At 55.1% G+C, this 12,978-nt stretch overlaps 1 protein-coding gene across 1 annotated transcript in view; it reads right to left on the minus strand.

Annotated features, from left to right (window-relative positions):
* UACA (uveal autoantigen with coiled-coil domains and ankyrin repeats) overlaps window positions 1-11,057 on the minus strand; it is a 41,997-nt gene extending 30,940 nt beyond the window's left edge. The window contains exon 1 of the mRNA XM_048317819.1: window positions 10,965-11,057. Within this exon, the coding sequence (XP_048173776.1) occupies window positions 10,965-10,979 (15 nt within the window). The 5' untranslated portion in view covers window positions 10,980-11,057. The remainder of the gene's footprint in view (window positions 1-10,964) is intronic.
* Window positions 11,058-12,978: the final 1,921 nt, after the last annotated feature.

The following is a 12,978-nucleotide window of genomic DNA, read 5'->3' on the forward strand; positions in this document are numbered from 1 at the left end:
CCGGTAGCGCAGCTAACCAACCTCACCTCACAGTCCCCAGGCCAAGCCGGGCCGTTCCGGTGCGGTCCAGGCAGATTCCATGTCTGGCCCTTCCCTGACCACGCTGCCAGAACTATTCCCTCATTCTGGACACATCTACAGGCTTTTTCTCCGGAGTTCTCACTTCACTCTTCAAATTAATTCAGGCTGCTTCTGTTAAGATTCTTGGCATGTAGTTCCCACTACATCACCCCTCTGCACATCCCATGCCCTCTTTGCCTGTTAGCTAGATGATATATCATGGAATCGTAAAATCCTGGAATGCTTTGGGTTGGAAGAGACCTTAAAGCCCATCCAGTTCCAGCCCCTGCCATGGGCAGGGACACCTTCCACAGACCAGGTTGCTCCAAGCCCCATTTTTGTTCCTGGTCCCTGTTTTTGTTCCGCTCTCGCCATCACTCCATTCCTGGTTCCTGGCTCGTGTCCCTCATTGTCTGGCCAGACGTTCTCCCAGCTCTCTTGGAAGTGAGACGAGCTGGGACAAGCCAGCCTGGTGTGGTTTGTGTTCCCAGTGCGTGGGCACCGAGAGCAGAGCACAACCTGAGGCTGGTGAGATAAGGTCACTTCATGCTTTCCCAAACAGAAATCTGGAGCTCCTGCTGGAGATTTGTTCCCTGCTCTCCCCAGCTCCATGATTTCTCTGTCTGTGATTTTACCCTTCAAAGCACAGGTTTCCTTGGAGCAGTGGCTGAGACTGCACATCTCTGTGCACTGACTCAGGGCTTGGTGGATGTTGTGCCTCAGCAGTTCTGTGAGCAGTTCCGAGGGCCGCTGGGAGCTGCGGGCACGGCTGCCTGCACTGACACACACTTAGTGCCATCCCAGTGACCAGGGCTGGCATCTGAGCTCAGCAAGCAGCTTATGCAGCTCCCAAACCATACCCTGTGTCTGCTCAAATGGCTCATTTTTGTGACAACCTTCGCTTACAGCAGCACAACAAAGGGGAGATTTATCCCGACAATGTTTGCCTGATAAGTGCCGAGTTAATGGCACACGAAATGTGCTGGCTGGTCCTCTGCAGGCCTGGGATCTAATTAATCTCTGGCAAGTCCCCCTGAAATAGAAGCAGTATTGGCCTGCACATGTAGCAGTCGAGACCAACTAATTGGAGCCAAACTGTACAGCGAGGCCGGAGGAAGGAATTGCTGCAGCACGGTGGGATTTCCAGAGTTACAGTGCCAGAGCCTGTGCTTCTGCTCCATTGGAAGAGCATTTGGGCCATTCTCTTACCCCAGTCAGAGCTCAGAAAGCTTTTGAATCAGTCACAAAAGCACAGAACTAGGTGGTCATGCACTCCACAAAATGAGGTGGTACCAACTGTCTCAGTGGGTGAGGCCCATTTCCACAGGGATGTGACTCCGGGACCTCCACCTGTGCTCAGTGACACCTTCCTGCAGCCGCACAGGAGCTGGGGAGCTCCCTCTGCACAAGCCATGGCAACATCTGCCCCCAAAAAGAGGCTCAACAAGCTCTGGTTCTCAGCAGTTTCACATGACGGAGAAGCAGATCAGTGTGAATATATTCCACTTCTGCACGGAAGAGAATTCATTTGTAACGGGACATAAAAATCAAACCCCAGCACAACTGAAAGGGTAACACTCTTGGCTTTCTGTTTCCACCTGGGTCATTAAATTATCCAGCCACCTCCTGCATCACTTGCTGCCTTAATCATCCAGATAAATTAATCCCCATGCCAGGCACACACACGGAGGAGGATATAATTTTATCTCCCTTTGCTCTTGAGCCCAAGAAGAATCCCAGTCTCCACTGCAAGGATAGAGCTGGGCCTTGTTCCCATGGGATGTCTGACACCCTGCTGGGTGCAGTGTCCCTGACAGGACACACGTGTCCATCCGGTGTCCCTCAGACCCGGGTCTCAGGGTCACACCAGGCACATCCTGGGAGGAGCGATGGCCACACGGGCAGGAGCACACACACAGTCACTGCCGGGCCCAGCAGCCCCTGGAGCTTGGCTGACTCCCACCTCCCCAAGGGCAGCTCCTGCCCATCCCCAGGAGCGCCAGCCAGGTGTGCACAAACCTGCACTGCTGGATGGGGAGGGGATATGGCCCCAGGGTTGTACAGACAAGCAGAGGGAAGGTTTAACAACGCACAGCCAAAGCAAGCCAGTGTCCAAGCTCTATTAGAATCATGGAATTATAGAACTGTCAAGGTTGGAAAAGACCTCTAAGTTCGTCAAGCCCAGCTGTCAACCCAGCAACACCACCATGTTCAGCACTAAACCTTGTCCTTGAATGTCATATCCACGTGTTTTTTTGAACACTTCCAGGGATGGTGACTCTACCACTTCCCTGGACACCCTCTTCCGAAGTTTGATAACCCCTTCAAGTGAAGAAATTTTTCTTATTATCCAACCTAAACCTCCCCTGGAACAACTTGAGGCTGTTTGCTCTTGTCCTGTGGGTTGTTCCCTGGGAGAAGAGTGGATTCCCACATCAGTACAACCTCCGTTCGTCTTACTCCTTTCACCCCCATCTTGTCCTGGGTTCCCAGAAAGGGAGGAAGAAGGGAACATGTTTAGACGGCAACCTGCACTCAGCAGTGTTTGCACACTGAGCTCTGAGCCCGCCTGGCCTGAGGCCAAGCTCAGGAAAAACAAAGCGTGTGCCAACCTCTTGGGAGCTGAGTGCGACGAGTGCCCGGTGCCAACTTGGCTGCTCTCCCTTGCTCCTCGCGGCTACTTCAGAGCAGTGCCCGACAGGCACAGGGAACGCTCACCCTGCGCACGGAGCCGTGCCCGGACCCAGAGCCAGACCGTGCCTGGCAGGAGCTCCTGGAGAGCTACAGTGTGCAGCCAACAGGGCAGCGTTGGGAATGGGAACAGGTGGGAAACGGCTTTCCAAAGCTGTACGTCAGGTCAGAAGTGGGTGTAGAAACCAGGGCTGCTGCCTGCTGCCAAGAGAGCCAACAGAACAGGCTGTCCTGTGGATTCATTATGGATTAAAACATGCCCCAAAGAAGAAAACACCCCAAAGGAAGGGAATCTGTTTTGGCAGCAAGAGAGGGTAAAGTTCAGGTTGTGGATGAAGACTGAAAACAGCTCCTCAGTTTTTTCCCACTCACACGTGCTTTCAGGGAAGTGGTGAATTTAATTTTCTTGACTGCAGTAAACTCTTGTTCCAGATGCCAGGAGAAAGTTTTGGAATGCCACTAGGGAAGGTGTACAGTGAAGGCATCTTTGCCTGGGGCTCCAAGCCTTGCTGAGCACCTTAGCTGCTTCGAGAAAGCAAATTCACTCTCCGAGAAGTGGAGTCGTTGTGCTGAGGCACTGAGAGACAGCCAAGCAAACCCATATTCACCGTGGTCACAGCATCTGTGTGATAAATGATGTTAATTAAGCAGCACATTCCAGCAAGTGCAAGGGAGCTGAATTCCCAAGTGAACCAAAGGCAGCATGTCCCACACAGACTGAACTGTGTCACACGGGCTGTGGTCATACCTGAGGGTGGGAAGTAGAATTAGAAACAGAAGTGGGTGCAAGGGACATACCAAAAACTTGTCACGTTCCCATCAGGACATTGTTGCCAATAGTTTCTGGTTCCCCTTACCTCAAACAGAAGTGGGGTTTGCTGCTGCGTTGGTTTATCAGCAGGAGCAGGTGGGAGTTTCAATGGGATTATGCAACTCCTGGAATACAGGAGCAGAAGCAAAGGGGACCTCGGACCAGGGCTCCTGGGGCTGCACCAAGGGATGGAGCAATGGCAGGAGAAACCCTGATCTCCCCTGGACTGATTTGATCCCGGAGATAAAGCCTTACCATGACTATGGTAAATGGGAGGACAGACTAACAGAAGGGATAAGGAGAAGTGATAAGGAGCCAAAGGAATGTAAAGATCAAAAGGAATTTAACCAGAGCTGAATGCCTTCCTGCACAGAGCAGTCTGGCCAGGGAGTTACCATGCTGCAGTTTAACTGTTTCATTTGCAGCAAAAGAGAGAGAAAAACGGGTCTCTGTGGCAACAGAGTGTGCAAATACATCAGAGCACTGGCAGAGCTGCAGACAGGTCTTCAGGAGGACAATCTGTGGGGAGCCAGCCCAACTCAGGGGAAAACATCTCAAATAGCTGCTGTCATCAGCACATCTTCCTCCATCCTCACGGATGGGCTGGCCAGCTGCACTGGAAACCAGAGCTCCCAGGCAACCACAGCGCACTTTCCAAAGCTTTAGAGTCAGTAGCAAAGGCAAAGCTCTTCCTAAGCTTCTTATCCTTGTGTGTATGTGATGTCTGGGGTTGGACCATCAACAGCTTTGAACGTTGTTTAATCTCAAATGGATCAACAGTGAAACTGGAGCCCCGCGACCTTCAGTAGCTCCTTCACCCTATGTCTCTTCTTGGGAACTCCTGTCAGCACCGGAGAGATCCTGGATTCATTTTTAGGTTGATGAGGAGCAAAGCAAGCAGGGTCCCAGGTTAGCAACCATCCAGGCATGCAGGATTTGTAGTGTAATAATAGCAACCCCAGCGTCTCCCACAGTAACCCCAACCAGCAGCGTCTCCTGAAGCCAGAGAAACCCCACACAGCTCCCCGAGCCTCACAAATTAGCTCCATTATCTTGGCTGTGCCTTCCCTACTCTCCATCTGCTCTGAGCAGTGGGAAACCAGTGGGGTTTGAACTCCTGCCTACTCTGAGGGAGCAGCTGAACCTGCAGCAGCCAAATCAGCCTGGGCTCACAGAATGGAGCTGCAGCAGAGGAGGAAGAGGAGAGGCTGGAGCATGAACAACCCCCGGAGTGGCACAGAACAGGGTGACCTGGGGCTGGCACATGACTGTCACTCACACCAGTTGCTGCACCCCCGAGTTCATGGTACTCCTGCGAAATAAATCCTGTGCCTGCTGTTACTGCTCTCTCTTGGATGCTGGCCGATGGCAAACGGGGTCTGAATTTCCTGTGAATGGGATTCATTCTGCAAAGGAGCTTCGGATCCTGCTAGGCAGCAATCTGTGCACAAATCCGGGAGCTGATCTCGCTGTAGAGCAGAGGCCTCAGCCCTTGGAGCAGTCCTAGAAGAAGGGGCAGGCACACAGTGTCCTAATTCCACTGGCCCCTCACAGCTTGCTGGACAAAGCCGCTAGGCTGCCTGAAATACCTGCTGGATGGGTTCGGCAGCTGGGAAACCTGAGCCGGCTCCCTGCGGATCTGTGCTGCCGGAGCTATTCAAGGATGGGTTTTCTCAAAGTCTTGTCATTTCAAGAGGGGGAAAAATACCCGTGGGCAGAGCACCCAAACAGCCTGGGAACCTCTCCGGGAGTGCTTTGCTGTGCCCTTTTGGTGTGATGAGTGCCCGGAGCAGACACCAGACACAGTCCCGACATCAGCCCCTCCAGCGCCGCCGGGATGGTGCATGATGCAGGGCATCCCACCTGGGAATGCTTCCCTGGCTGCGTGGGCAACTCCTGCTCCTCAGTTCAGGGCTTCTTTTAGCTGGTGAGACTCCAGCCCTGCTAAACAGTGTCAGTGTCCATCGCTCTTGGATTCTGTTGTTTGAACACACTTGTCTGCTCAGTCTCTCAAGTGCAGTGAGCAATCTGCAAACTCCATGGATAAAATAACCTCTGTCCTGCTACAGGGCAGCTTCCACACTCAAATTCTGCCTCACATCCAGCCTGGGACGCATTCCAGAGTGGTCTCTGCTGCAAGAGCCTCTCGAACAATCAGCTGTACACAGAGATCACAGCGTGAGTGATTGCATGGCTTCGCTCCCTCTCCATCCCCTGCAGGGCCCAGCAGCCCTCCAGGACTGTGCAAGTAGGGGAAGAGGCACAGCTAAATCCAAACCAGTTCCAGTTCTGCTGGACTGGGGTGAACTCTGCCCTAGGGGTTTCCCCTGTGTCAGGCACCACTGCTCCACGTCCTCCTGCATTTCCAGCTCGAATGAGAACACAGGATCCCAGAATCCTAGACTGGTTTGGGTTGGAAAGGACCTTAAAGCTGCGGGAAGTCATTCCCCCTTGTCCTGTCCCTCCAGGCCCTTGTTCAAAGTCCCTCTTCAGGTCTCTTGGAGCCCCTTTAGGCACTGGAAGAGGCTCTAAGTTCTTCCTAGAGCCTTCTCTTCTCCAGGCTGAACATCCCCAGCTCTCCTAGCCTGGCTCCTTAGGGGAAGAACAGGAGGAACCTGAGTTACTTCAGAAATATTAATTCTGAAAACTTGGTAAACAAGGGCCAGGACAAAGCTAGCAGGGAAAAGTACTGAAACGGGGAAGTGAACAGTCAAACACAAGGTAATATTATGTCTTAAAAACCTAAAAGCTCAGGAGATCATGTTCAGGCATGAAAAACCAAAACCCCAATAAATGTCCTTTCAGAGTCCCTTCAGCTGCCCAGCCAGCCGTGTCCCCTGCAACCCCACTCGGTCACCACCTCCCTGTGACACCGGTCCCTGGCAGTGCAGTGCCAGGAGCAGCCGTGGGCAGGCAGGGATGTTTGTGCTCACACTAATGAGCTGCTGCTTTGCTGTGTCCTCAGCGGAGCGTTCCAGGCTGCTGCACATTCCATGTGCCGGTCACAGCTGCTCTGCGCTTGGACTTTCTGGTGTTCGCACCGAGGAGGGAAAGAAAATGACTTGTATTTTGAATAACAGCTTAAATCCTGGAGCACGAGACCCAAACACTGGGGAGGAGAGCCTGTTGCCAAGCCACCCTAATCCCAGCCTTTTCCTTCTCTGTGTTTAGCATTCCTGCTAATGGAATTTGGACTACAGCTAATGCTGATTAACATTTCCATGTTAGTTATTTCACATAATATCTTCTCCAGCTGTGGCAGAGCCTAGAGATGCACCATTTATCCTTGTTCAGTCTCTGCTTCCCGAGCTCTTCCCAACCAAACCACTGGGAATGAAAGGCTACTGTGTTTAGCTGCCCCTAATATGGATCAATTCCTAAATGCAGGAATGGTGTCCCTTCCCTCTAAACCTCCACCTGGATACCAAGATTGTGATTGCAGGCCAATCCTGGGGCAGGAACAGCACCGACTGGGAGGCAGCAGCACGGACACGACTGAGCCGGACGTTTCCGTGATGGAGCACTGGTAACCACCAGCCCAGAAATAATCAAGCTAATTTTACACCTGCACTCATTCTTCCCTGCAGGAATCCAGCACCAGAGACCAATGCCTAAAATTAGGGCAGGTTACAGACATGATCCTTTAACATGTTAAAAGTAGAAACATGCCAATGGATGCAGTGCTCTCATCTCACTGCTCCAGCCGCTTCCCACTCAGGTCACGGGAACATTCCAGACACCACTTGGGGCACCTCCCGGCTTTGGTTACAGGGCTCTGGTCGGGACAGCCCCCGGCTGCCACACACGAGGGCACGAGGTGCTGGGGTGGCACAGGAAGGTGCCCAGACTCTGCAGGTCAACCACCGAAACTTCAGTCGCCTGTGTCACAGCCGGCTGTGCCGGGCAGACCTGCCGTGCTCCCACCCCAGCTCCAGCCAGCTCGGCACTCCCGCAACCTCCGGCACTGCCCCGGGCTCAGGGATGCAGGAGCTGAGCGTGGTCGAGCAGAGGTGACAGGGTCCCCAAGCCAACCACTGACAGCTCTCTGTGACATGAGCTCCCCATCCTACTGCACCTTCTCCTTCCAGCACCAGCCTGCTCCACTAACCCTCACTTCCATCTGCCTCGGTTTTCCCAGCTCTTGGAGTATTGATCCCGTCTTCTCAGAGGACTGGCTCAGGCACCAGCTCGGGATTATTCTGGCATAACTATTTTTCCCTTCCTTTGGGGAAAAAAAAAAAAAAACCAAAACATTTTGTGACACAGCAGTTGTTAATCAAAATTAATTTTTCTCTGTCATTAATTCTCCAAGGGTGAAAAAAAAATACCACAGACATGTGTGACTGCATCTCTTTGCAATACATAATCAGAGCCCACTGTGATGTTGACTTTATGGAGGGACCAGCGGGTTTTTTTGCCCGGACCTGCGGGCAGGTGAGGCAGCAGCTGCCGCACAGATTCAGCTGGGGCAGAGACACTTCAGAGCAAATCACGGGGAACAGCTTCTGCTGGGAAACGCCGAGAGACAAAGGATCACGAGGAGCTCCTCCCCGGCCTCTCCCAAGCGCTAATTGCTGAACCGCTGGACCAAGAAGCACGCAAGGATGGCCCGGGCCAGTAATTATCCCTCCTCCTCCTCAGAGCATCACCTCCACCTGCGGCCGGGTTCAAGCGCAGGCTTAGAGGTGTCGGGGTCAGGGCTCCCCGCGCAGGTTTGGGTGTGGTGGCGATACCTGCCCTGGGCTGGGCTAGCAGCAGGACCGGGGTGTTGGGGCTGCCAGCGGCAGGAGGAGCTCGGCCAGCCCTACATTCCTCGCTCCCGGCATCACTCATGTACTGAGCAACCCAGGGAGGGAACAGGGAAAATCAGCACAGCCCAGTCCCTGCCGTGCAGCTCTCCTGCTCTGTCCCGCTGCCCCCTCGGATGTCAGCGGGCACTGGAGCAGCAGTGCTGGGCAGCGAGAGCGCCAGGAACCTGCCCTGCTGCTGTACAGGAGCCGCAGGTCCTGGGACGGGAAGGGCCAACCCGTCCCTTAAGCATGGAGCACCCTCTGAGTCCGGGGAGGGGACAGGGATCGGGCCATCCTCTCGGTCCGGGGAGGGCACAGCTGCTTGGGTGCCAGCTCGGAGCCCCGGCATCCATCGCCCTGCTAACACCAGCATGGCTGTGGGACTCGCGGGGATGATGCTGATCCCATTTCCATGGAGAGCTCGATAGAGATCAGAAGAGATGGAGAGGGGTGGGAGCTCCATTAGTACGATTCCGAGCACTGGGGCTCTGGATAACGAATCCCTCTTGTTTATACGGGAAGGGGACACCGGGTTTCCACTCCCCACCCAATACAGAAATATAAGCAGTGATTGTGGCAGCGGGAGCGTCCGGCTGATAGCGCACCCGCAGCTCCGCAGGGAGGTTGTCCCGAGCCAGCACACACCCGGATGGCTCCTGGAAAAGCCACTTCCCTCTTTCCTCGGGGTGTGCCCGCGGGCTGTCACAGGCTGGGAGCCAGGGCAGGTGCTCGGCCCTGTCTCCTGGGAAGGTTTCCCAGGTTCAGGTGTGCCCGTACCACACCGGAGACCCACGGACCCACATCTGCTGCGCCGCAATGGGGCCAACACCCCAGGAAAACAGCCAGGGACGAGCAAGTGGGAATAGGGACACATTTCATCCCAGTTTAGTGCTCCCGAGGAGCAGGAATCTGGACATGGTGCAGCCCAAGAGCCGTGAGCTCGACAGTGACAGTGGCAACGGCCAGCAGTAACAAATGCAACAACATGCCATGTTTTGAGAAGGAAGAATTTTGGGGTAGAACATTCTTTTGTCACACACCATTCTCCAAATTTCAAAAGCAAAGCCAAAACATCCCAAAACTTTCTAAAATGTTGGTGCCCCCTGCTCCCTGAGGCAACGCTTCATTGCAGCCCCTGGGGCCATGAGGGAGGGAAGGAGCGGGGCAGAGAAAAGAAACGAGACAAAAACCAACAAAGAACTAAAAATAGTGCAGCACCGAATTGTTCAAGTGCACCACAGTCTCTCACAACTTCTCTCCCACTTCACTGAATCCCAAGGAGCCCTGAGAATTCATGGGATCGCTCACAAGGCTGCTCCTAAAGCACTGGCAGCAGGAACGCTGCAGTGCAGGGGGACGCAGGGCCTCAGTGTGGGCACCTGAGGAACCTCTGCTGCCCAGGACAGCAGTGGGGGAAGGAGGGCTGGCCTGGCCACCACATCCTGCCTGTGCCACTGTGCTGTCACCCAGCTTTGATCTCTGGGAGATGGGAAGGAGGGAGCATGCACAGGTTTGTGCTTGCCAGCTCCATTAGCTGGCCTAACGAGGTAAGGACACCCCTGTCCAGCCCTGGCCTTTCCCAGATCACCGAGCTTCTCCTGAAAGGCTGCTTTAGAGAATAAACTAATTAGCCAGCAGCCTTCACTGCTGCATTGAGCAACCTCTCAGTGCCAATTACAGGTGACAGCAGCAGCTGAGCCAGAGCTGCTCCCTGGCCCTGCTGCCCTGGCTGCTCCCCCTGCTCTTGCCAAGGACAGGGACTGGATCCCGTGGGACTCCCACCCCCCACCCATTCATGTTGCCAGTGGGTGCTGCCTGGCCAAGGCCTTCCAGACCCTCCAGCAGCTGGTGGGTGATGTGAAGCCATGGGAATACCCTGGGAATGGAAACCTAATGGTGCCACCCAGCAGCAGCAGCAGGGTCCTTGAGGGGACACGTGGCTCCTGGCAGCCCCTGGCACCCCCTGCTCATGGCCCAGGGCAGCTGCAGAAAGCTGCTTTACTCCCAGAGAAGCTGATTACAGCTCCCTGACACCCAGGAAGGCCACACAGGCAGCAGAACCCACAGTGGGGCTGGATTCTCTGGTGCCACCTTTCCTCCAGAGGCATCAGCAGGTCCTTGGGGTGATGGGTCAGGGGCGCATCCTCTGCGGTGCCCCCTGCATCTGTCCACCCTTCAACTCATTAATTCCAGTTAATAATTGACAGGAATGAGTGTGGCAAGGCCTTGGCATAATCCTGGTGTGGCATTAGAGCCCGTGGAAAGCCCGGTGCACACATGCCTATCACAGGTAACAGGGAGCCCCATGGACCCTTAATGGGCTTTGGGACCCGTTAGCTCCTTATCCTCTGGAATAAGCTCCTTATCTCTTACAGGGAGCTCCAGAACCCCCCAGCAGCTCAGACAGCCCCAGCTCCTTCCCTCGGCCGTGTCAGGCCCCTCACTCTGACCCAGCCCCACGGTCACACGCAGTGCCCCTGTGTGATGTGTACACCCCCAGCACAGACCCCGGGCGGGGCACAGCCCCCGGGCACATCCCGAAGCACACGGACACAGCACATGCAGGACACAGCCAGGAGGATGCCAGGGACATGGTTATGGGGGGCACTCACCTGTGTGGATGCCATGGCTGAGCTCGGGCAGTGCCACAGGGATCGCTCTGCTCACTCCTCTCCTCTCCCGGCTGTCCCGCGGAGCCGAGGCAGCCGGGCTCAGGGCAGGGACCAGCCCTGGGGATGGAGGAACGTCGGGATCACATCTGGCACAGGCGCTGCTGTGCTGGGCAGGCTCGAAAGGGCAGCAGGAAAACAGGGCGAGGATGGACCCAGCCCTCCACACCCCGTGGCACAGGAAACCACCCTCACAGTGGAGCAAAGGAAGGAAGACGGCGACACAGTGCGTGGGGCAGGGTGCATGGCCAAAACACTGGGAACAGCACAGACGGAACACCGGGAACGGCACAGCCAAAACATCAGGAATGGCACAGCTGGAACACCAAGAATGGCACGGCCCCACCCTCCCACCGGGCTCACCCCAACAGGGACAGTTCATCATCGCTGCTCCCCACGACCTCCTCGTACAGTCATTTTCCATGTGTAAAAGCACCTTTTCCAGGAGGGAACTCAGCCAGCTGAGCTCCTCCAGGCTCTGTCACACCGTGCTGTGCCAGGGACTCCACTTCCAAGAGCCTCCCTTCCTGGGCACTGGGCTTGGCCCCCAGTAGTCCATCCTTGCAAAGATGTAATTTTCTGCTCTACAAACTCCTCAGCTTTCCAGTGGGTACAGCCCTGTCTGAGGAACCACAATGATGAGCACACCCAGCCTGTGTGGGGTCTGAGGGTACCCACAGGCTCTTAGCTCATCTTCCAGCTCTCCAGGGATCTACAAACTAAACACAGGGATGCTGGCACAGCTCCCATCCCTCTATCCCAGATCTAGCTCAAAAAACTGGGCTAAAGATGAGTCCCTACCAGTGATCCAACCTCAGAGCAGTGGTTGAGGCTGCTGTGCCTTGGAAAAGAACATGCACATCCCAGAGCACTGGGAGCAGGAGCTTTTATTTGTGTGGGTACAAGGCACATGTTGTAACCCTTCACCTTGTGAGACCCAGCCTGACCTCCAGCAGGGCACTTACTCCGGGCTTGGCATGGAATCCATGATCTGAGAGATCTTTTCCAACTTAAACAGTTCTGTGAAATCACTGCCTGGAAGCCGATGATTCCTCCGGCCAGCCCGGAAGAGTTCACCCTTCCCAGGAGGAGCTGGAAGGAGCAGAGGTGGTACCAGGTGTCCTCTCCCTGGGAACCTAGGTTTTTCAGCAGGACCCCAGGGACCTTCCCACATGAAACAGAATCACCAGAAAATCCGAACGGGCCTTGGTATAAACACTGTTCTGTGAACACGAGCACTGACAGCAAAAGGCCATTTCCACTCTTGGGGCAGCTGGCAAAGGATAAATCCATTGTTCAGATTGGAACATGATCCTGGCTCCGGGTAATGGCCAGGATAAATAACGAGCAGCAGCTAATTAACAATGCTGAGGTGAGCAGACAGTGATTGGAACAGCACCAGGAACCAGAGGAGCACCCACCTTCTTCCCACACGGCTCCAGCCCAGCCCAGAGCTGGGCAGGGAACCCACAGTGCCCCTTCCCTACTCCCTGCCTGCCCTGAACAGAATTCCAAGTAGGAACCCGCCTTGGAAGTGCCACAGCTGCTCCCAGCCCTGCCTCAGTTTCCATGGCAACTTCCCCTCACCCTATTGCTCAATATTGTTCTTTTTCCATGTAACAGCAGATCCTGCTGCCCTTTCAAACAGCTCCTTATCTAACCGGACCATCCCAGCCCTAGCACCACTAGGCGTTGTGCTAGGACACAGGACAGGAGGGCACCAGGGCAGGGTGGGACAGGACCCTGCTGGATTCCTGTCCAGGGAATGTGCTCACACCTTCCCTCAGCCCCGAGCAGCCCAGCCCATCCTCACCCCCAGCAGGTGCTGGGAGAGCACAGCCCATTTTGGGGACACGTGTGGGACCCTCCTGCCCCTCAGCCCCCGCAGGAAAGGCTCAGTCCCACCCCAGCTGCACCAGACCAGCCCTGGGGCAGGACAGGTCCCAGGTCCCTGGAC

The sequence above is a fragment of the Corvus hawaiiensis genome, chromosome 13 (genome assembly GCF_020740725.1).
Source record: "Corvus hawaiiensis isolate bCorHaw1 chromosome 13, bCorHaw1.pri.cur, whole genome shotgun sequence".
Lineage (NCBI taxonomy): Eukaryota > Metazoa > Chordata > Aves > Passeriformes > Corvidae > Corvus > Corvus hawaiiensis.